Below are 25996 nucleotides of genomic sequence, written 5' to 3' on the forward strand. Positions count from 1 at the left end.
TAGCTTGTTGTGCTACATATCACAACCTCTTGACTTTGTACTACATTGTAAATTTCTCAAAGAACTTAAGTAAAAAGTCAAGAGGTTGTGATATGTAGCACAACAAGCTAGTTAAGCTCTGTAATTGTAACCGTGTCATTGTTAGTTGCAGCCCTAAACCAAACCAAATCAATCCAAAGCCTGATGCCTTGAAGCAATTGACTTCTGTTGTTCATACTATGATGAACTTCAGAGTGTCACTTTTCATTGACAAAACCTTTAAATATATTCTTGTGTATGAATGATCAAAAATTGGAATAGTTGGTAAATTTTGATGTCTTTAAGCTAGCTAAGTTTGTCGAAAGTTAGCTGGAGAACTTAAGAAGATGTATTGCTCTACAGATCAAAAAGCCCCCTGAGGCAAACTTTTGTGATCTTTGGCTGCTATAAAAATAAAAATTGACTTGACTCGTCTGAAAAGCTTGGAAAAAAGGTCAGTTTTTTGATCATTTAATTAGTCTTCACTCTGATTTCTCTTGTGGTTTGCAATGGTGTGCTTTAATAGTAATTAATGATTATTTTATTATGCTTTATTATTATTATTATTATTTTACTTTTTATCATTTGAAGATGTATGTGCTTTATTCCATAATCCATCATCACATTCGAAAAAGGCAGTGGCAGAAAAGTTTAAGTTTTAATAGTTCAGCAAGTTTTCCATAGTGTCTGTAGACTTGTCGCAATACTGACTGACATAAACCACACATGGTAACTGTAATGAAGTCTTTCTGCCGTGTCGTTCAACAGCAGGTACAACATCTGACATAGCCTGTTTACCTCTGCACTTTCTGGCCTTCAGTCTGTACGTTGTATGTTGACTTGACAGCTTTGACAGCGAAGTGTGAGCATGTGTATGTTTCTGCAGTATGTGATGCTTAGCTGAAGTTTTAACCTTATGCAGTCATGAACCAATCTGTCACAGAGATGGTGTTAAAGTGTCTGTCGCTCAATAGTGTTTTAATGTACAGTGGAACACAAGATTTGAAGCTGGTATCTCTTTTAAACTGATTGGTGTTTAAATACAAACGTCAAGCACCAGAAAGCAACTAAAGTTCTTAGTTATTGGAGTTTCATGATGCTGTAAAAGGTTTATTTACATCAGCATTGTAGAAAACAGGCATGTATTTTAGCCAATGTTGAAGCACACAATATTCTGATTTTCTATCTATTACTCAAAGTCCTGTTTATACCTCAAAGTTAAAAGAAGTAAAGAAATATTATAAATTTGCCCTTAAACCATTGATGATAATAAATAGGGGTAATTTTCAACATAAAGAAATAACTTTGCTTGTACGACTTCATAAAAAAAAGATTTAAAAGATTTTCAGCCTTATGTGCATGTATTTGTCATAGTATGACCTGAATATAGGCACCATTACACGTCAGTATTCTTCTAACATCTTGTAGGAGGACTCTTTTCTCATGTCCCCAATATCCTTCACCTGATGATGCAAGTATGAAGAGAGAAGACGCAAGACAGACCCGCTGTGGCCACAGGCCTTATCTTTCCCATTATAATATAAAAATGAGACTTTTACACCAAAACACTAAAATTAGACATCAAACTGCAAAAATGGCAATTGTTCTTGTTGCTTCTCATCCTAGACTGTATTACGAGCTGTAGGACTTTGGTGGTTAACAGGGCTTTTATACAAGATACAGAAAACTGACAAATGTCATGTCAAATATATGAATTTCATAAAGAATAGTTATAAAAATCTGCGAAATGGCCCTGTAAATGTGTGTGTGTTTGTGTGTCTGTTTGTTTGTTTCTGCATGTATATGCGTTTTTCCTGATGTGTCTGATAGTGTTTTTTCTCCCACACCAATAAAATCTGCCTGATGTCTTATGAGAGCTGAGAGGCGCACAGTGACTCACTAACACATGGTCTCTGAACCGAGACAGCTCAAAGTGGTTTCATCTTCTGCTCACTTCCCATCCTATCAAACTGTCTAGCTGTCTTACTTTTTTAACTTCTGTGATCTCTCTCCGAGCATTTAACTCTGGATTCACCTCATGTGAATACAGAGCCTTTGGTAGTGCCTGGTCTCTCCTCAGTGGTCTTCCAAAGCCAATTATGATGTTATTAAAAACAGATCCAATCTGCAGCTAATTAAAGAGATAATGTGAGAATAATGACCCAAGCTGAGACGAAGGAAGCTCAGGAATGTATGGATGGAGGAGTGGAGGGATTTCAGATCTGAGAGGACTGACAGAGGTATGCATAAACCAGAGATATGCGAGAGGATGTGACTTTGGTCGTATCAGAGAGACCAGAGGGAAGAACGAAGGGAGAACAGGCTGGCCTGTAGTTGAGCAGGTGTAGAGGTGGAGGAAAGTGAATCGAGAGTAGATGACAGGCTGAGATGAAAGTACAGATTGATGAAGTCACCGACAGATGTGACCTGCTGCTCGTCCAGCTGTTACCGGAGCCAGAGGCAGCACAGCTGGTAACAAGGCAGCAGGGAGGAGGAGGAGGGAGATGATTGGTTAGAATGTCAAACCAGGATCTTAGTGGCAGATGATTCTGTGAAATGCAGTATTCAAAGGAGAATACGCATGTTATGCACTTAATTTCTTTAATGTATTTAAAAAAAAAAAAACAGTGTTCACAAACGAAGAGTGTTTAAGCCCAGTCACACGTCTCGTAGCTTGCGTTGTGTCTCCCTAAACCAGTTAATTTGACTCTATGTTTGTCTTTAGGTCAATTAAACTGACACATTGTTTCATTAAACTTACTTCATTTATCGATAATAATGAGTTGAGATCTTCCTGCTGTTTTAGGGTTATGTTCGATTTGTTAGCTTTGTCCTGATGTGGCGTTCCTCCAGCAAAAGGAGGAGCTTTACCTATTTATCATAGGTGTGGTTACTGGTCAGAACCAACTCACCAGGATTCATAGGGGGAGATCAAAACTTCATATGTGATATTCAGTATAAGTTATGTTAAATTATACAGAGCAAAGTAATATTGTGGATTAAACTGAAAAACTATTTATTGTTAATGGTATTTCTTTTGTCTAATGTTCCCCTTCTGTGTCTTTGTGAGTCAGTCATGTCAGTATGTTCATTGTTCAGTTTTGTAGCTCTTTCTGAGTTGAGCCTCAGTCCATGGGTGGCTAGAAAGAACTGCATTTTTTTGCCCTGTTAAATGTGTTGAGTTAAAGTGATTGTTTGTCTCAGACAATGAAATTTGTTTTCACATTAGTCGGTCTGTCGTCCCTGTAGAATATCCTTGAATATCCTTGAATATGCAAAATCATTGAGGTTTGTTTTTATTATTTACTCCTGTGCTTTTCCTACTGTGATATTTCAAAATGTCCTCCATGAAAAAGGCCTATTGTGTGCTTCCAAACTTGTGGCTGTCCTGTTTCTATTTGATAATGCCCCTGTGCACAAAGCCAGGTCATAAAGAAATGGTTTTCCAAGTTTGATGTGGACAAACTTCACTGGCCTGCACAGATATTTAACCTCAATCCCAACCAACACCTCTGGGATGAACTGAAAAGCAGACTGTGAGCCAAACATTATCTCCAGTCATCAGCATCCAACCTCTTTAATGTTCTTGTGGCTAAATTGGAGCAAATCTCTTCTGCCAGGTCCCACAACATTTAAGAAAGCCTTTGCAGAAGAGTGGAGGCTGTAATAGCAGCATATTAATGTCCAGTGAAGAATGAGATATTCAACAATCACATAAGGGTGTAATGTATGGGTGTAGTGATAATGTATGGGTGTAGACATTTTTTATTGTAAAAGGAAACTGGAGTAGCCTTAGATTCCATTACCCACAGCACTGATTTATTTAAGCCCCATTCACACTTTACAGCCTCCGATTCTCAGTTACATCACAGGTAGTAAAAACACAGCTTTGGCTGAGTATCAAATGTTACAAACTGAGTCATTTCCACTGCACATTATAATTCACACATACATCTTCCCTGACAGTTGTTATTGACTAAAATTAGTTTAAAAAACAGCATTAATTTAAATCAAGTGAGAACTGCTGCATTTGTATTAATTATAAATAGCAGCTGTATATTGATGAGGATGTCTGAGTCTGTAACTTAATAGATTTTAGTCTGAAAACAGCCCAGTTTGCTGCTGATAGAAATGCAAATTTAGTCGACACATCACACGCATGAATGAGAGATCCTTCTAGGTGTCTGTAAAGTCACAGAGAAGTGATGATTGAGGCCAAATAAACATGAAAAACTTGAAAATCTGTGTGTTCCTTCACATGAACCTGCTTCACTCTGCTTTCATTCTGCCTCTAATATGATAATGACATCTTCACTTCAGATTCTATCAACATCACTCAGGCTAATCACTGGTACTTCCTGCCTCTGTGTGCAGAGCAGATCTAAAGCACCTTTTGCTCTCTTATCCTCTCTCTCTCTTAACAGGTGGAGGAGATCCGGGGTTTTATCGAGTCTCTGGCAGAGAAAGTTGAGGAGGTGAAGAGGAAGCACAGCGCCATCCTCGCCTCACCCAACCCTGATGAGAGTAAGGCTGTTTTTATGTATTTTATATCTCTCCGTGTTTCATTTTGTCAACTCAACAATAATTTAAGATTTTAGAACAGTGTTCAAACTGAAAGCAGCCCCATGTTAGAAAAACATAATGGACTGCAGTGGTTTAGGCGTGTTGCTTCAGGTACCAGTGAGACGATGAAATACAATCCAGGAAGGTCAGTTGGAGTGATATTTGAAAGCTGATCAGATGCCAGAACACTTCAAAGTGGGTTACAATACTATTAGGATGGATTTTACAGCTCTGGAAAGTTATGGCAATGGAGATCATTTTATTTTTTCACCAGATGAACAGCAGAAATATAAAGTTGGAGTTGGGCTGACGATGATCTTATTACAGAAACGTTCACTTTTTTCACATTTTTTCAGATTTGGTTACCATATTTAGTCACATTTAGACCTTTTGTGCATGTATTTTCTTTGCATCTGAAGAGCTTCTAATAGTTTTTTGTTGATATGCGGGCAGTTTGATTCTATGGATGGCAATTTGGATGGATTGCCTTGAAATTGGAAGTTTCCAGAGGATGAATCCTACTGACTTTGGTGACTTTTTGATTTAGTGCCACCATGAGTTTGACATTTGCAGTTTTGAGTGAAATATCTCAATATCTATTTGGTGGACTGCCATGAAATTTGGCACATTCCTGTCCTCCTCAGGATGAATTGTACAAACTTAAGTGGTCCTCTGACTTTTAATCTAGCGCTGTCATCAGATTAGTTTGTCCAGTACTTTTGTTTAGGGTCAAATACCTGCGAAACTAATGACATTCCCATCAGCCACAGCTATACTTTGCTTTTATTGCTAATTAGCAAATGTTGGCTTGTAACACGCTGGACAAACATGAGCTCAATTAGCATTTAGCTCAAAGCAAGTACAGGCTCAGAGTCGATAGCATGGACTCATATTCTTGTTTTACTAATGATATGGGACCGTTCGCCTTGACTACATGCACTGGACACTACTTCTTGGAAAGCCTGGATACAAGAGCTCAAAATCTTTCACATTTTCTTATTTTCATGTTAGTAACTACCAGGAATGTGCATGTGTCTGGGCATGCCAGACAACGCTCAGCACCACCATCATCAAAGCACCAAATGAGGGAACATGGAGCACATTATGTTGTTTTTTCCTTAATCTGTCACCCATCTTTATTTCCAAAAAGTGTGATTCATCATGAATTTATTTATCGATTCATCCAGAGGAGGTTACATTGTCCAAGCCAAGACTGACCCTTTTCTACAGACCTATAATCCTATAGCTTCTTAATGATAACATTAATATTTAATACTGCAATGACTCATTAATAAGTCAGAGAAGCAGAAAGAGAATGAAGCCAAAAAGTCACTATTTTATATGCCTCTAATGTACATCAGCAGCAAAGAGCCTGACAATAGTGGCAGATTCTACTGAACAAAAGAAGAAAAAAAAAACAAAAAGAAAAGAAATTGAGCAATTAAAGAACAATTTGTCACAAAGCAAAAAGCCTGCTTGTTGATGGAGGCTGTGACAGAAGTCAGAGAACCAATCAGTCCTCTCTGTTCTTTTGAGCGTCCATGCTCTCACAGTGAAATCTCATGTTTGTCCATTTTCTTCACTTTTCTGCTCCCCCTCCATTGCTCTTTAGTTCTGTCATTACCTCTTCACCTGCTGTTAACACCGTCTGCCATATTTCTCAGTTTCTCTCTTATCTTTACCAATTTCAACTACTCTCCATTTTGCTTTTGCTGAATCCGTGCTTGATGCTGTAAAGTGCTGCCATCTTCCCTCCGATCTTCCTACTCCCCCACCTCTGTTCTGTAACACCTCCTCCTCTCTCGTTTATGTCAGGGCATTGATCTAGATCCCTACTCTCACAAGGGGGATGTTACTCATACTAGTAACATCCCCCAATCCTCTTCCTCCCCCTGATCCCCTACCTGTCATCTACCTGAAAAAGCATCGATCTGCTTGCAGCAGCAGGCATCAGACGAGCCCTTCAACTAGCCGATGACACATCTCGGCAAGGTGCTGCGTTTAAGATACAAATCCTTCTACAAGTCGTCTTCTTTGTGACTGAAATCAATGTTGTGTCTGTGTGTGTCTGCCTGATAAATGCACATCAGTCAGCAGCTGATGTAAATGTCAGGGTTGTTCATTACACGGAGGTCAGTATGTTTTTCACTGTGAGCCTGTTGCATTGTGGTAATTGAGATTCATCTTATTACCCGCAGTGCAGACACTGCTCTGTCTCCTTAAGAGCATTTTATATAGTTTGAGTGTGTATGTGTGTCTTTGTAAGTGTGTAACCCTTTTTCCTACAGTGCCAGTCAAAAGTTTGGACACACTTTCTCAAACTTTTAACTGGTAGGCTACTGTATAAATAATCTGCATACATTTTGTTTGGAAACAATGCTACCGAGATTAAATTTTTAATGAATTTAACAAGCAGTGACAAGGACTGCAGTACACATGGATATGGGTGTTCAAAGATTGAGAGATTGAGAGAAAATGGAGAAAAATTACTTCAGTAGAAAAGAAGAACTAAAACAATCATTTATATTGAGTGTTTTTGCAAAAAGTTCATTGTCAATGTTTCTCATTAGTGTTCCCAACAGTATCTGCTCCTTGCAACTAAAGCATAATTAATGTTTATAGGTTACGTCCAGGTTCTTGAATTACATAAGGGACACAAGGTGGTTTTTGCTTGCAGTAATACCTTTTTTGGCAGCAGAAGCAAGCTGTAAACACAGCAATGACATATTATCACCTTTTAAGCTGATATGGTGAACTTGTTAGCAAACAGTTCCTTATTAATACCTCCAGCATATGCATTAGGGAGCGACATTATCATTAATTTGTGGTCATGTTTCTGGCCACCTGGTGAATATGCAACATGCACTCTTCTTTTAGCTGTGTTTGGTCTCCCCCAATATCTGAGAAAAAAACAAAGCAAAACGTTGCCTGTGAACGTAATCCTTGCAGACTTACATTTCCTTGTATTAGTCATGGAAAATTAGTAGCATATGACTCGTTTAACATGGCGTCGGCGTGTGTGTGTGCCTGTCTGTCGAGATCATACGAACTTAGCAGTGTGTTTGCGTAGTTGTGTGTATATGTGTGCTGACTACTGTGGAAACAGTGTGTAAGTGACATTTTTGTGCTGCGGCTTGCACTGGAATGCGTCATCACAACTACTTGTGCAATGACATTTTAACATGAAATCGAATGTATTTTAACAACTAATGTTTTGAAAATGCTGCTTACATGAAAGGTCAGTGTGGTCTTTAATTTTTTTTTTCTTTCTTCATATTCCGCTTTTTAAGTCTGTTTTTTGCATTATAAAGTCTTTGCTGGTTTTTTTTCCTCCCTTGTGTTGTAAAGGAGTCTGCTCTGCTTCTGCTGTAACTTCAGAGCTTATTCCTCCCACCAATCGAACTTCATCTCCTCCCTGATGAGAATGAGCCCTCTTCTTCTCCCGTATTTTTTTTTCACAGTAGTTTCTCATAAGTCCTCCTCTCTTCACTCTTTCTCTCTCCTACATAAAAAAACATGTATCATGGATGTCACTGAAACAGGCGCTGAGACTTAGAGTGTGTGATAGCAAGAGCGAGGATGATCACAGTGTCATTTATTTTCCCTGCAGTCTGCTCATAAACAGGATAATGGAGGAGTAGTAGGGAATCACACACACAAAATGACTTTTTTCCCCCAGAACTCAGCGTAACATTGTTGGCAAGTAAACCCTCTGTTTCTGTCACGGTTTATCAGTTTCATATTGCATCACATGTCCCCAGCTACCACCCACCTGGCCAGCTTCATGACCCCGGCCTCTCCTCCTTCCTCTCTCCTCCTCCCCCTCTGCTGGGGAAGCTGTTGTGCTCGCTGACTGAGACATTTCCTGGTGATCTCCACGGAGTTAATTCCAACCCACTTGCGGAGCCGGAATTAATACACACACTCATTTTGACACACACACACACACACAAACACAGCCTCTGTGTAATATTACCATCGCCCCTGCATTACACATTATCCCATATCACGGTTTACCCACTCCTCTAGATGAGGCATAGCAAATTTCCACCAGGGAATTGCAATATAGGGTATGTGTGCTTGTTTTGCTTGTTAAGGATTTGTGTGTTGCCTGTTTTGTGTGGGCTGCGCTCAGCAGCAGTGGGCAGTAGTAGGTTCAATAATGATGACAGATTAGGTAATAGCCATCAGATCATAATGGGTATTGAATCTGCGTTTCTTCATGAGCGCATTCCTCTAATGCAGGAAGGGAAGACACAAATGCATTTTTATATTTAGAAACATGATTGAATTCACATCTTCCATGAAATAATTGCATTATTTGTTTTACTTTTCTTGTATGGTTTATTGGCCTTGTGCAGCGTTGCTTCCCATTATTTTGATCAATGATGAAAGTTGGTGATAGATTTCATAATGAAAGGTCAAAAGTCAGGAATGATTGCCTCTCCTGCAAGAGCATCAGTAGCCTTTACTCCCTAGCTTTCCCCAGGAGAGTCTGGGGTCATAGGGAAGGCTGGTATGAAATGAAACACAGTATTTGAGGAGGTTGAGGTATTAAAACCTTTGAGTTATTGTTTAATCAACATTAGAGGAGTGTGGTGCTGGGAAAAGTCTTTGTGAGACTGAGAAAATGGTTTTAGATGTTTTCCCATGTTTGACTCACTGTTTTCCTGTCGTCAACATGTCCAGTTCCTCTCTTTTGCTCTACAGTGACTCATGTATTGTATCAGATAGTGAATTTACTCACCGACTCTGTGTTTCTGTGGTCTGATAACAAAGTACGGCTCATCTCTTCCAAACTGTCAATTCCCGTCTCCGGTTGCAGGTTAGACATCTATCATCAGTATCCTCACTGGAGGGAAGTAAAGATGTGTTCAGCCAGTTCTGTAGCATTGCATCATTTTATCTAAACATCAGACCAGTTTTTGATACTTGAAAGACACATCAATGTACATCGTTCTTCTTTAGAGCAATAAAGGAAATATAACACTATAGTATAGTCATATCCAGAAAATACATTATTTCAGTATATACTTTTAAATTTTGTGAACTACAGACTATAATTTATTAGAAAAAGTTGATCAGCAGCACAAAGACACAATTTTATAAGCTAAAGTTAACCTGAAAAAGTAGTTCACCCTACTCTTTATCAACTTATAAACTAAACTAAATACAGTGTTTCCCCTAGGTTGACTGCTTTGGGGCAGCGGGGGGAGTGGGTGGAGGCAGTGGAGAATGGGGGCAAAACTGGGAGGAGACTTAGCAGCCAAACATTTCTCCATTGTCTATCTAAGAGTAGCTGAGATTTACACTAAAATGAGAATAGCTGGTCCACCTTAAAGTAGGGGTGGGAATCTTTGGGAATCTCACGATTTGATGGAGTTCTGATACTTTGGTGTCTGATTCAATTCAGAATCGATTCTTGATTGAATAGAAAAGGGGGCACTATTTTCAGTCTCTTGCTCCAGTAAACTGTGTGCCGAACCATTCATTGGTGTCCTTAGTCCACTGAAATACAATATGAAACATAACCGGCAGATAAGATAAATGGACCACAGCCTTTTTATTTTAAAGAGTTAACTTCATTTGAATGAATTGATTTGAAAGCAGTCTCCTGCCTGTATGAGAATAACCAAATGAGGGGAGGAGGAGTGCTCTGCTGTGTTGTTATTAACGTCATGTCTTCAGCGGTGGAGAGCAGCCTCTCTGCTGCGCCGTTAGCTCTGGAGAAAGACATCGCTGTCCAAGATGCTTAGTGGACGCAGGGTTGTCAAGGTGAAACAGACAGAGTACTGAGTTAGTTTCTTCACTTCAGAGAAGTTGTTTGTGCCGCAGCTTCACTCTGCTAATGTTACTCTCTGAGTGATGGCGTAGAACGTTCACAATGTACCTCATGTTCATCTTGCAAAGGTAATTATTAGTCATTAAATCAAAAAACGCTTGCAACAACTGCCTTATTTTTAAGATGAACTGCAATATAACTCTAGCGTGTGTTCACTGTAGACTGTCTAGGTGCTATACTGCTCTCGCAGTTGACTTCCACCTTTTTCCTTGCGTCAACATCACGTTATTAACTAACATTTAGAAAATCGATTTTTTGACATTTGTGAATCGATGCAGAATCGTCCACGTCCACATCACGATACATTTAAGAATAATTTTTTTCCCCAAACCGCCACTAGTCCAGATTGACAACTTACTGCTAAGCTTTTCATGTGCTCTGCTCGCATTCACATCACTTTTCTGCCGCTCCCTCAACCACTCACTCTCTACGCACACACATTACGCACTGCCCTCTTCCTTAATGGAGCTACTTTACTCTTATTCCAGTAACTTTCATGGAGATGTCCGTTGAAGAATGAGGAGAGGGAGGATGACTCAAAACAATTCCACGATAAGGGGAAGTAGTGGGGCGTTATCATGCTCACGCAGTGTGCAAGTGAAAATCATTAGTAGCCCATTGATATGAATGATCGTGTGAAATTTTAGCAGCAGCGCTTATGATTTATTCATAATTTATTCAAAAGAATGAATATAGGAGAAACACTGCTATAATAACCATTAATCAAGATAATCCATCCATGCATTAAATCTGACACATGTAGACAGACAATCACACTCACGATCAGACCAATTTTAGAGTCTCCAATTAGCCTAACATGCACGTCTTTGGACTGTAGGAGGAAACCTGAACAGTGATCATAAAAGACTGATCCCAGTGCACTTAATGTGCCTTCCTGGTTTGTACTTTAAAAGCATATGAGACAAGTATCCTGGTGTAAGAACTTGTAGTGCTTTCTATACAAGTAAAGTGATGTAAAACTAATAGAAAACCAGGACTTTTTGGCTGGAGAGTTTTGGATCAAATAATGTCCTGCTCCAACTGCTATCTACCAGAAAATTGGTCCACAAATAAATGTTAACAGTAACTCAAAATGAAACATCCTGTTGTTTGTTCATCATTCCATTTTCACATTTGCATTTTCACTCAAAACCAGTGGAGCAGACAGATGTTTGTGTTAAAAAATGGAAGGAATGTTAACTTTCAAATATAATAGGAGGACCAAAGATGACCTGAGAGTTGCAGTTGTTGACAAAAAATTACTCTCATATATAAAATATAATTAAGTACAGAATCCACAGTTTTAGCTGCCATCATGTGTCTGCAAAATTTACTAGTTTAATTAGATGCAGAGAATCTGCTCCTTAACACTGATACTTGGAGTTTATTTAATAACATTTCTCAGTCTGTTTTTCCAACCACTTAGCGTTTGCTCCCTCTGACATCTCAGCCTCCTGTTTCTAATGAGCATCTTTTCTCTGACTCGTAAAAGTCCTCAACTCGCAGCTCTGGAGATGCTTGTTTTAATTGCAGCCTGTGAGTGTTACTATTTCTAGAGTCAGTTTTTGGCTGAGTGTGCTCCCACCCTCGGAGTACTGTTTGCCAAAGCTCATCCACCCTCAACCAAAATTTGAAAGTGTTGTGTAAGTTCCCCCCAGCTTTTCTCTGTTGTCTTTTGTTCTTCCTCAACCATCTTTATTTGTTTTATCTTTGTCTCTCTCTCTATTTTCCTGTCTCTTACATCTCCCTCATAATGTCCAAGCTGATGTAGTGTTATAGCCATTGAAGACATGGCTTCATCCTGTGGAATAATAAGATCCCTCTTGAAGTGAGAGACACACACACACAATGGAGGTCAAAGCGAGTAAGATAACTCATTCATGCAGGGATAAATCAGTTTAACTGCCCTCTGTCCTCTTGGCTCCTGAGCCAGCGGTCAGCGTGAGGCGTGTGGTGTTAGTGCTCTGATCTAGATTGAAATGTCAAGTGTTGGGAGCCAGGGGTATTTTTCAAAGTGACAGTGATAGTGTTATGTTAACTCACAGCAACCCTGTTTCACTGTCTCAGAAGATGTTGCAGGAGAGGAAGAGGTTGTAAGAAAGCAGGATGGGGGTTGTTAACAGAAACTGATTTAGGTAAAACACTCACATCTGTTCTTGAGTGGCACCCAAAAAAAGATGTACTGTGTTTTACTCGAAACAGAAACTATATGACAATGATAAATATCAGTCAAAATGGATTGCCAAGTGTAAACACATTGGGTTATTATTCATGGCATGATTTTGAGGATAACAATCCAGAATACATGAAGTTTCCCTGAAGTTAACCTCAGATTCAAGGATATGGATCATCAGGACTGTTATTCTTTAAGTTTATAAAAACCTTCAGTGTAATAACTAAAGGTTGTTTATAAGAGATCAAAATCAGCAGCAGAACTGGAGTCGCATTATTCTTTGGCAAAACCTGGTCTAACATTAGGCTGAGTGTCCATACCACATTTTTTTCTGAGTGCCACCGTCTTTTTCAGATGTTCCCAGTGAGGAGAGAGCGTATGTGCCCACCTAGAGAAAACGTCTTTTTTCAGAGCGCTCCGACTGTTTTGTGCAGCCACACTGAGCACTTCTAGTCGAAAATCTCTGAACTCTTCAGAAAGATGCATATTAGATGGGGCGTCCTCTCATCGGTACTCATGGTGAAAAAACAATGTCAAACAAATAAATAGTAGCCTAAGAATAACAAATAGATAATAAAAAGCAAAGGGGCGATGCTAGTCTATCATACAACAGTGGTTAGAGTGGTCATATGTTGTCAAGATATTGTTGTCATAGAAACAAAACCCATGCACAGCGTTTCATCAAAAAAGCGCTGGTTGCGCGGGGATGAAGCGCTCCCTGGCACCCTGCCAGCGCTTTTCTGCCAGAGAACAACGTTATATGGACAACCCCCCCCTTACCCACAATGCAAATTGAATGCTGACAGCAGAGATGAGGTGCAGCCTACAAAGGTCTAATAACCTCACCTCTGTCTAACACCACATCCTGAGACTTTTCAAATTTGCAGTCTTCAGCCTCAACCAATGAAATCACATAAATTAATCAGTTTTTTCACAGCTCCCTCTGGAGCCACAAAAGGCTTTATACAACTTTTTTCACATATGCAGTAGTTTTCCTTGAGACCTGTAACAAGACGTTAATATGTAAAATTGCTGCACTTCCCCTTTAAAACTGATGTTTTTTTTAAAATATATGTATATATTTGGGGGGACAGCCCAGTGTAAGGAACTAATTTGTCTAAATTGGATGTGGTAGCCATGATCTGCCACAAAGACAAGAGATTTACGTGATTTCCCAAGATCATGTACTTTATGAGTTTCATTACATACTATACTAGTTTGTCCTAGATTTGACAACGAGAGAAACAGATTAATTAAAGAATAATATAAGATTATACCCACCACTGTTAAGTTTGAGATTATTCAACACTAGAACATCAGAAACTTGCAAAGTTTCTTAAAATGATAATGGCTACTTTTAAGTTACTACTGAATATTTTGAATAGTGTACTTTTTAATTTACTTTCTTATCATTTCCTTCTTTGTTTTATTATATTTGCCCATTACTTGGCAACGAGCTCCACTGTACACTTGCTCCATTTCTCTTTCTTTTATTTGTATGTGTGTCCATATAACTCAATAACATGTCATTGTGGAATAAAGAAAAAGTCTAAAGTCTGCAAGTTTATAACCAGGATTTTAAATAGTAATACTTGTTATTCACTGTAGCAAATCTGTACAACTGTCACAATGGAAAGGTTAGTGTGTGTTATCACGAAACTCTTTTCCCTGGAGTAGTTTAGTGGTTAGTCTTTATCTGTGTTGTCAGTTTGTCATTACCTGAGTCTGTACTGTATTCCTGCACTAAGGCAAATATCAGTAATGTTTGAGGGATGAGCTCAGAATCTGTCTCTCCAAAACATCAGACACCTGGACTCTAGACGATCAATAAGCGGAGCAAACACACAAAGGACTGGTAATATATTTACAGAGAGAGCAGAGGGAGATGGAGAGAGACTGTGAGATAGAGAGAAAGATAAATGGCTGCAAGTTAGAGATTGGAAAAGCAGCAATTGACCCTGTGTTAGCGCGGAAGAAAACAGAATCGGTTTGGTGTCTTGTCAGTGTCATGGCACCTTGACATCAGACTGACACACACACACACACACACACACACACACACACACACACACACACACACACACACACATTGTGTCGATGAAATAATAGGAGCTACAGTGTTAAAGACGCACTACTGATTGACAGTCAAGGAGAAACCAATAATAGTCTTATTTGGTGCAGCACAGTGGTTAGCACTGTTACCTCACAGCTGGGTCCTGGGTTCAAACTCCGGCCATCACAGGTCCTTTCTGTGTGGATTTTGCATGTTCTCCTGTAGGTGTTTTCGTGGGTTTCTGCCAGGTGCTCCAGTTTCCTTCCACCACCAAAGACATGTACATTAGGGTTAATACTCCTGTCAGTGCCCCTGACTAAGGCACTGGCAAGAACTGCACTGCGGCTGCCCACTGCTCCTAGCTTATAGGATGGGTCAAATGCAGAGGTCACTTTCATTATAATGTATGTGAGTGCTGAGAAATGACAATAAAGAAATCTTTATCTTATTCAAATGCATCCTGGTGCTTCAGTGGTGTAAGGTGCATGCATTATAGGCATGTTACTGTGTCCTGGTTTTCAGTCCTGTTGAGAGCCCTTGTTGTATTTAAAGCATTTCTATCAGAAAATCTCATGAAAAGACCAGAACTAACAACACGTCCATCTCTGAATACTTACCGACCTCTCCACTCTGCCTTTAATACGCAGACCCAGTTCATGCTGAACAGGTCACAAAAGACATTGTTTCAGTTTTTAAAAAGGCTTTATTAGCATTTTTATGGTAATGGAGGTCCATGTTTCCCAGTGGCTCATCGATGTGTTTTTAATAGTTTTTGGACAGCAATGGAGGTCTATGGCGCAGAAGAAAACTTTTTTTCTTATTTTAGGTTTTGTTTACACAGGCAATACTTGTTATTCATCAGTTCCTTTTTGGTCTTTTTATTGGATTTACTGAAAAATAGAAATATATTATAATTTTATTATATAAATTTTTTTTATTTATAGTTATATATTTTTTAAAATATACTATTTCCTGACTTTTTGTCTCAAAAAGGACATACAAATAACCTTTACAAAGAAATGTATTTAGCACACTGGTATAACTTTTCCTGAATACAATGTGTTTGATCTTCTGTGCTTGCATGTTTCATCAACTGCTTCCTGCCTCGTAGCGTCTCTCTCTCACTCTCCGGCTCTCTTTTTCCCTCTGCCACTTTGAAACAATCTGAAGCCGGCGAGAGGACCGACTGCACACATCGCCATAGCAACGCAGTCTTAATGATGGCAACAAGCGTGACCTGAAGATTCCCTTTGAGAGCGTCTGGGCGAGGGATGGAGTGTGAAGCCACAGCTCAATTGACTCCTCAGTTTTGCCCTCTAATTTGCTTCCCTCTCACTTCTCCCTCTACTTATTCATCAGTGTCTGCACTCTTCCTCTTTTCAGACAGCCAATAATGAGACTGAATAGACACTTGATCGAGCAGGTTGGCCTCCTCTGTTTGGTAACCACGAGGAAGAAATCTAATCTAACTCCTTAACACACATACCGCGCTCTCTCTCTTTCACACACACTCAATGCATGGCCCAAAACTAAACTCAGTTTTTATGTTATTATCTCCATGATGCTGGTGCAGCTGACCTCATGGAACAGGTTACCAGAGGTTGCTATGGTTACACAGAAATGAGACCTTACAGCCGTCTGAGTTTCTGAAGTTGTGCAAACACATGCACAAAAGCACACAAAGATGAACAAACAAAACAGTGTCAGGAAAATCCACAAACAAATCCATCATGCAGAATGATAATAAAAAGTTTATTTAATAACGATAATTCAGACTGAATCTAATCAGCTCACAGTTTTAAGCAGGTAATCTGTGAGCTATAACTGTTTACATTTGTGAAGCAGCTCTCACTGTACACACAAACACACACACACCACAGAGCACTGCTTATATATTCTGCCCCGAAGGCCGCAGGTCACCACTTCACATCAGTCTCTGATCCCGACAAACTCAGTGTATGCTGCATACATCTCTCCGCTAGCAGCAAAATTATTGACATGAGACACAATTATATTCAAATGTGTACAATTGATATGGTGATGTTATGTGTGCTCGAGGAAAAAATCGAATTTTCATGTTTAGTTTGTGTAGAATTTAATATCCCAGTGTTTTCAGTACTTTTAATTATTGTTTGATTGTTCCAGTCGGATTGGTTTCTCTCTATTTCCTAAGAGCCTCGTATCACTTCACTATGATGTGTTATTTCTCTTTCTAACCTCGCTGCACATTTGTGCTCTCATCAGTAACCTTCCTTTTTGCTGGAGACAATTGTTGGTTCCTAAACATTTCTTAAAGAATAAGGGTGATCATGCTCTATATTTTTCTCATTTTCAACAAATCCAACAGTATGAAACCAACAGAGCGTTAGTCTGTCTTTCAATACTTTCCAATGTCCCCAGCCTGTCTGTGGCACTCACTCCCAAAACCATTAGTTCCTAAATGAACACTTGTATCTTAGAAAAACGGATCACAATTATAAATCTTCATTTCTAAAAATAGGCTAAATAATGTCCTAAAACAGCAGCAGTTTTGAGCAAAGGTTACTAAAAGAGGAGTCAATTGTGTATTTGTTGGGGACTATTTTTAATCACAGATCCTTTGAATATTTGAGAAACATCACCAACACCTGCCTGAACGTTCTGGTGACCCAGGAGTATAAAGATCCCTTTATGATATAAAGACATCTTTATGATATAAAAATACTCTTGAACAATACATTTGTTTCTCGCAATTGGCTTGTCAAAAAAATAAAATTACATCTCTTCCTTCTCTTCCGTCTCCTGTTTCACTACAAAGTTCATTCTTAGTGTACAGTATGTGCACTTCTCCTACATAATGCTTGTGTAAGTTGTATACTGGACCACGATTGGCTCTAGGCTAGTTGTGATGTCACTAATCCTGCTTATACATACATGTCTTAAACTTAAGACTAAACTTACATTTGTAATGAGCACAGAGAAACTTTCCACCTTCAGCGGATGAATGTGAAAACAGCCCTCTAGTGTCAAACTCTGCATATACATCATACTGCACAGTGAAGTTCAAACATCCAACTGAAGAAACAATTATCAAAGCACTTTTTTTTTACTGGAGGGGGGCTTGAAGATGCTGTCCATATAATTGCAACGCCCCTACTTCATGTCCATTTAGGGACCTTTGTTGTCTGTCATTCCTCCTCCCTCTCCCCTCATTTCCTGTCACCTCACCTCTATTGTCTCTATCAAATAAAGTAAAAAAAAAAACAGATTCTTAAAAAAAAAAGAAAATATAAAGAATTTAAAAGAAAAGAAACACCTGGCTGTGGCAGATGGATATAAAGTTAAATCTGTGAAAGAGTCCGAAGTTATCAGTTAGCACTCTGCATGTCCACAGCTTTGTCCTGCTGAGCTGTATGCACCACAGACTGATTTTCACTGATATGGAAAAACATCTGTTAAGCAGATTAAAGGTTGTCATGTTTTGCTGATCTGTGTGTAATAGGTTTACCATTTCCACTGAGCTGTTATAGTTTTACCTTGTCATACAAGCTGGCCAGAGGATTTATCCCAGTTGGTGTCTGGTATAAGCTGCTGATTAGGATTCATATGACATATATTATTTACTACAGTATGAATAAAATGAGGCCCTATCGTCACTTTTTTTGCTTGTTTGTATTTATGAGATTTCACATGCTACCCATGTGGGCTGTCTTGACTGTTCTTAATCATCAAAGTGTGATTTGTATACTGTGGATTTGCTGTGTGGCTGTAGACATCACACATTTTTGAGCTTCATTCTTATCATAAAATATGTGCAAATATTATGTTTTAATAAATGAACATCAGTGATTGAAGCGTAACTCGCACTGTGTGATTAAATTATCCGTTGAGGTTCAGTCTGTAATTGGGTGCAGATGTTTGCTATGAGTTTCAGTTATTCTGTGTCTCTTATTCATCTCTGTGATTCATGCAGCCTTAAAGAAGCAGGTACCATGCAGAGACAAACTCATTATGAAGAGATACCGCAGACAGTCTTTGTTTGATTGAATAGTTTGACTAGAATGACTTTTAAGGACCATCTTTTATGTCTGCTGGCTTCCTGGGGATTGTTATCATATGGAGATTTGGTTCTCTGATAGCATTAAGATGATAAATGACCTTCTCACTTCTTTGCAATGTGCTAAAATGGCAACAATAATAATAATAATGCTAAATAATAAACTTTATTTATACAGCACTTTTCAACAAACTTATGAAGTGCTGTACATGGTTGAACCAAGATTAGAACATTTCAGGACTGAGGCAAATAAAATCAGGCAATTCAAATAATACAAAAATAAAATGGAAGAAAATCCACAACAATAAAGTAACAACAGTGATAATGAAACAGGTAAGACATGTTATAAAACGGTGTGCTAGGATTAATAAAAGGCCTTTTTAAAAAGATAAATTTTGAGAAGTGATTTAAAAGATGTATATCCTGCAACCCTCAGATTCTCAGGCCGGGAGTTCCAGATCTGAGGGGCCCTGACTGCAAAAGACCGGTCACCTTTAGTCTTGAGCCAGGACATAGGAACAGCCAGCAGAGCCCTTCCCGAGGTTCTGAGGCCATGCTCTGGCTCACATTCTGAACAGGGACGACCTGATTTTTGAGATACTCCTTAGTTGATAAAAACATCATTGAACAACATTTGTAATTTGTTTTTCAAATGAAAGATCACTGTCCAATATTAAACCCAGGTTTCCGGCAGGTTTGATATTTCTTTTGGACCGAAGAGAATTATTTCTGATTTCTTTTCGTTTAGCCGGAGACGGTTTTGGGACATCCAGCACTTAATTTCTGCCAGAAAAGATAAAAGATGACGAAGTGCCTTCTTCACTGGTTTTTAATGGGACATAAATTTGTGTGTCATCTGCATAACAATGGTACTGGTTTTATGTTCATGTATGTTTGTGATTGTATAGATCTTCTGTGCTGCTGGGTTGAAGATGTGTGAGAAGCATCCAAGTTTTAGAGTTTGTAGCTTCTTTGGATGTCTACTGTCATGGCTACAACTTTGTGTTCTATCAGAATCAGCTTTATTGGCCAAGTATTTGAACACAAAATACACTTAACACCTTTTATTAAATTCACTACAAATATTATATGAGTCTGGACAGACATGGATGTAAAATGCAACTTGACTGGTTGGAGGAGGTATACAACCGCAAGGCAGTATTTCTAGTTTCAGTCTACATTTTAAAGTAATGATAGCAAAGAGGAAGATGGTTTATAATAGTTAGGATAGCACACTGGGAAAATTATGATAATCATATAATTTTCATCTGTTTCCATTTTGTATGCAAATGCAAATACAAAAGAAGAAGAAGAAGGTCATTAGACAAGCTTAGTCAAGTGAGTCGTTCATGTGCATCTACATCACCAAAGAGAATATTATTTTGTTTTTTGGTTAATTTTCTATGCTCTTGTTGAAACAGTCACTTCAGATTGGAATCCAGTTTCACATGTGGTCAAGTTCTTTGACATGACAAAATAATCACAATATTTATTTATTTTTGACGAGGGAGATGAGGCTCAGTAAATCTAAGGGGTTTGCAGCTAATTCGTTTTTTTGTGCACTCTTATATGTGGAGTGTATGTAATATATAACTATGAAACTGCTGATAGCTGTAATGAGCAACAGAAGGAAGGGAAGATTAAAAGAAAAACACAGATTTGTTCGTTCTTCAGTTTGTCATAAGCAGCACTGTGACAATCACTCCGCCCGACCATCAGTGCTGTCGCTTTTTAAAGATTGTACTGATGAGAAGAACTGTATGTCCTCTGTGTGGAGGATGTGTGTGTTTCTGTTAAATTATCTCTAACAAAAGATGTAGCCACTAAAACAATCTCTGCTGTGGCATTAGCATTAACATCTAAACTTGAAAAAAAGAAGAAATGTCATTTTGTAACTATTTTTCACACATGTTGCTGCTCCAGGAAATTTATTTAGTTGCAGAGAAAAACTAAATGGGAGACTTTTGTGTTTTTTTGCACACCAGACTCGTAAACTGTCCCTTGCTGATTCTTCCTGAGGCGTCCTCAGGCTGTGTCTTAACCTCCATGAATTGTTTTTCTTCCTTTATTTGGGCTGCTATATATTTATACTGAATTTAGCAAACTGTGCAGCTGCGCTTTGGTTGTCTCTTTTGCATTTATGCCCTCTGGACAAGAACAGCATCCATTTAGGAATCTGTCAGTGCGCCATGCCAGAGAGTTTGTTGATTTGATTGATCATTATTGAAGTCTGCCTCAACTCCACCTTCTGATAATGTGGTCCTGCTTCAACGTTTTTTCCAGATTGTATCGCAATCTGTCATTTTACTTGCTTCTCTTGTCACCAGAATAGCTAATCTTAGTTGTCCACAAGCACGTGTACCCATCTATCCGCATGAGTTGCAACTCTATGTCTCTATACTGTACAATATTTGCAGTATGTGTGAAGGATGCTGGTTCTCTATATGAGATAAAGAGACACCATAAGGAAATGTTGAGCTGTACTGTTGAGGACTGGAGCTGATGAATTGTTTGTTTGTCCCTTTTGGGAGTCATCCCTTGTGTGTCAGCATTGATTCTGTCTTTGTGAAACTGGCTGGCACGCAGGTTTTTGTGAGTGGGTGAGTTAGCATATACTACAAGTGTGTGTTTCTGTGTGTGTGTATGTGTTGTTGCAAGTCCACTAATCTCTTCTCTTCTCTTCTCTTCTCTTCTCTTCTCTTCTCTTCTCTTCTCTTCTCTTCTCTTCTCTTCTCTTCTCCTCTCTTCTCCTTTCCTCAGAAACTAAGGTTGAGCTGGAGGATCTTATGGCAGACATCAAGAAGTTGGCCAACAAAGTACGCTCCAAATTAAAGAGTAAGTATAATTCTCCTGCTAGAGCAGCAGCTAGTGATTATTTTCTGTATCACCTAAATATTTTGATTGCCTGTGTTCAACTAAGTCAGTGTTTAGTAAAAAAAATCTAATACTGGCAAATGCTTGTCAAGAGCCAGACCCTTTTTTCTAGCTAGAAATTATTCATTTGTACAGCTTCAACTAACAATTATTGTCATTATTGATTAGCGTTATTAATCTTATTATTTTCTCACTTAATCAATTAATCACTTGGTCTTTATAACTGTGAAAAATGCCCATCACAATTTCCTACAGCCCAAGTTTCAAAACCCAAAGACATTCAATTAACCAAAATGTTAAGACAAAGAAAAGCAGAGAACTCTCATTTAAAGAAGCTTAAAACCATCAAATGTTTTTGCTTGAAAAGGAACTTAAACAATTATCAAAATAGTTGCACATCTCATCTTAGTGTTTGGTCATTTTACATGATAATTGACCCTAATAAACAATGAATTGTTTTGTGCTATTCTTAACAAAGCTGATTTATTACAACTATATCCATAAGCAGCTGTTTATCTTTTATGTAATGTGATGGTCATGGTGCTTTCTGGTGAGGGGACAGAGGGAAACAAGTGAGACATAAAGAGACAGTGAACTGTATAGCATTTGGCAGGTAACAGACAACTCAGTTTACACTAGTGGATCCTGTGCTGCAGTGGGCAGAGTGATTAGTGTCACTCACCACAGAGGTGGTTGGCTGTGATTCATTCACACAGAGTCATATTCATACAAACTGATTACTGTTATAGTCTCATACCGTGTGCAGGCATAATGGACATGTAGCTAGTCCTGGATTACACCCCCAATATGTATTAGTATCCTTGCTTGGTTTTTATCCCTGCATGTTTATATGTATGTGTGTGTGTTAGGCCAATAATCTTATTCTCTTTCGCCCTCCCACCTTTTAAGCTCTTCTTGTATGCTTGACAATACCTTTTTCGCCTCTCTCTCTCCCCTCCTCTGGCATATATGAATATTTTCTCATATTCATGTGCCATTCCTGAAATCATGTGGCATCAAAGCTCCTATGTCCTCTCTACGGTGCCTTCCTACAGGGCTCAGGTGTCAAAGAATAGGGGTCAGATCGAAAACATCTGTATAAAGTAAAAGTAGAAAGTAGAACACAACTTCAATGAAGAAAGCAAGAAGATAATAGCCCCTATCCCTCATCCTTGTGCCTACAGCATGAAGACGCACGCACATATACACACAGTGTCATGTGCACATATATGTACACTGATACACACACTTGACACAAGTGCTGTCAGGCGAAACAGGCTCTGCATCACACGCTTCTAACTGTGTCACTCCAGTTCACATCACTTGTTGCCACAGGATACCTTTGTGTGTGTGTGTTTGGTTAGTCAGTAAGTGACCTCATCTTTGTCACACTGCACACTGGGATTGATCCTCAAGAGGGAGTAACATCATTTACTTTATCTTTAACTTTCCCCACCCTGTTTAATGGATTCAGAAGAAGTCGATGAATTTCTTTAAAAATAGAAGACACACAATGCTGATGTTGATCTTGATAGATTTAGGTATATCTACTGTAAAGTGATACATCTTTAACAGCTTTGAAAGTTCTCAAGAGAAACACTAATAAAATTAAGGGGTTAAGAGTTGAGTTTAGACAATGGTCCTAATGCAAGTCAATTTTTATATTTTCATCCTCACCTCTCTTACTTTTTTCTGTGAGACTTCTTCTAAATCAGATTCAATAAACTCTCTTAGCAAACTTATCACAAATTGCTTGTTCAACCTAATGAATGCGACTTATGATCATTAGCATAATCTGCACCCCCTACAATTGCTATATACAGTATGCTATACAAAGATGTATGGCTTTGTATACAACATATACAAGGCTAAACAAGGTTACTTGTTCATTTTTATTCACAAAAATGTTAAGAGTTAAAAAAAGAACAAAGGCAGTGTTTTCCCCCTTTGGAGATAGATCAGCTCAAAATTTCAGTTTGTCCAGTACTTTGGTTTGTGACCAAACACACAAATTAATGGCATTCCCATCAGCCTCAGCTATACTTTGTGTTTAGTGCTGATTAACAAATGTTAGCATGTTAACATGCTAAAATAACATGGGGAAGATGTTTAACTTTATACCTGCTAAACATGCAAACAAACATAAACAACCTGCTGACTGAATGTATGTTTTTGCGTATTCGTCCAGGTATCCTGCAAACCATTGAGCAGGAAGAAAAGCAGAACAGATCATCAGCTGACCTGAGGATACGTAAGACACAGGTACAGCAGCAGAGTCAAGTCACCTCTGTTTCACTGTCAGTATATGTTCATACTTGCTTAAATTAGTTATGAGTTGGCGTCTGCTGCTGGCATCAAGCAGGCTTAATTTAAGTGTTTTGTTGTTCTCCACTGTCTCTCCAGCACTCCACACTGTCCCGTAAGTTTGTCGAGGTGATGTCAGAGTACAACACCACCCAATCGGACTACAGGGAGCGCTGCAAGGGACGCATTCAAAGACAGCTGGAGATCAGTGAGTATCAGTGAGTGGGAGACTAAACCCTCCTCCACCCTTCATATTGACTGCACACATATTAGCACTGCATGGATCCAGCACATCTGCATCTCTTCTAAATCATGTGGTGTTTATTGTTCTGTTTTTTGAAATGTTGATGTTGCAGTTGAAGTCGTCAAGTTATACATGGGGAACCTGACCACTTTCCCCAATAATCCTTTTAGTTTTCAAATCAAGTGCCTTATTTGTTTGCATCCTCTTTAACTGTTAAAAATCACAATCAAAAGTCAGACAATCAGCTCTTGGTCACTTGATAGGAAACACTACACACTTTAAATCCTGTTTTATATGGAGAAGGAGCTGGGGGAGGAGTTAACATTGTTAGGAAAGAGGGAAGACTGTCAAACAAAGAAAATAATAGTTGAAAACAGAACTGACATGCTGATCTTTATGTTGAGGCATATGTATTGTACGGTGCCCCAGATGCCATGTTGGTTATCTTCCACCATGTCACACCACAGGGGATAAAATGACCGACTGTCATCCTCGATGCTCATTTTCATTCTTGATGCCAAAGGTTTGTCAAATCAGTCTTATATCATGTAGTCTGATCCCACCTTTAGGGGCTGGATGTGCCATTTATGCTATGGCCTGGATTTGGATAAGTGCGCTGTAAACTGTTACTATGCGCAAAATATGTACAAAAATGTTTGCCTAATGTATAACTGTCATAAAAGAGTCACTGTTAATCAGGTGCACTTTGAAACTTTTGGTCATTTCTACACAAAAAAAAAAAAAATCACAATTACCTGTCATTCCTCTTCAAGTTTATTGTCAAAACAGTCAACAGGATTCCCATATTTCCTTGTATGTGTTTTACTGCATGCTAAGCAAAACATCCTCTTCATCTTCATCCTCCCTGTTATTTGTTAGATGTTAGATTCATTTAATTAAGCTAGAAAGACAATATGTATTTCAAAATCATTTTACATCTGCAGAGTATATCGGTATCATCTATGTTAGCAGAAGGGTTACTATGTCTACTTACCCATATTAAAGGTCCAGTGTGTAGTATTTAGTAACATCTAAAACAACAGACTTGGTAAAAATTGAATAGATTATTTATAAGTATATCTTAATTAGTGTCTAATCAGCTGAAAATAATAATTGTTGTGTTTTCGTTACCTTAGAAATAAGCCCTTTATATCTACATGGGAGCGGGTCCCCCTCCACAGTATTACAAATGTCATTATTCTTAGTGTTGTTTTTTATATTTTTATTTTGTGGTTCAAACTAGTGAATTACAGTTAATATAATCTGAAGTGGCAATGAAAATTAATCCATAACATGTACTACAGTGCCCTGTTCTGTGGATCAGTGGTATTCAAACTTCACTACTGTTTTATGTTGCTTTATAAATATAAATAATGACAATATGAATTAATGGTGGAAGTGGTAATGACAATATACTGACACAGCAGGGAAATTCTGTCATTGTATAAGTATATATTAATATGTTTATCATTGCAATTATCACAGCACATCTGATGAATATCTTATTTGGTAAACTTGCACATTTAAGTTGAACAAATGTGAAAATATAAACAAAAAGTTTAAAAATTATCCAGAAAATATATAAATATAGAAAATGTATAGAACAAGTATAAAATAAATAAAATATCAGAAATGTTACAAATAAATATGAGATGATCTGATGCCTTGATGATGAACCGGCAGGTGTGCGAGTACCTGAGATACTGTGTGGAACTTGTCCCTGATCCTCCAAACACATCAACTGGAGATGACAAGTCAGTTTTCCTGGCCTAAAGAGCCATGCTGTCAATAGATGAAATGTCTATAGGCAGCATAACGGTACTCCCGGTTGTCATCCCCAGGCTTCCTGGTTTGGCCAATTACCATAATGTCCTCCCAGTATCGCCTGT

General features: G+C 38.5%; 1 protein-coding gene across 5 annotated transcripts in view; it reads left to right on the forward strand.

Annotated features, from left to right (window-relative positions):
• stx1a (syntaxin 1A (brain)) overlaps positions 1–25996 on the forward strand; it is a 63867-nt gene that overhangs the window by 22485 nt on the left and 15386 nt on the right. For all 5 annotated transcript variants that reach the window (XR_010928989.1, XM_067594868.1, XM_067594865.1 and 2 more), the window contains exons 3-6: positions 4443–4542; positions 21446–21520; positions 23748–23821; positions 23963–24071. Coding sequence is in view for 4 of the 5 variants with exons in the window: in XM_067594868.1 (XP_067450969.1) it covers positions 4443–4542; positions 21446–21520; positions 23748–23821; positions 23963–24071 (358 nt within the window). In the remaining variant the exon portion in view is untranslated. The remainder of the gene's footprint in view (positions 1–4442; positions 4543–21445; positions 21521–23747; positions 23822–23962; positions 24072–25996) is intronic.

This window comes from Thunnus thynnus, chromosome 7 (genome assembly GCF_963924715.1).
Source record: "Thunnus thynnus chromosome 7, fThuThy2.1, whole genome shotgun sequence".
NCBI lineage: Eukaryota > Metazoa > Chordata > Actinopteri > Scombriformes > Scombridae > Thunnus > Thunnus thynnus.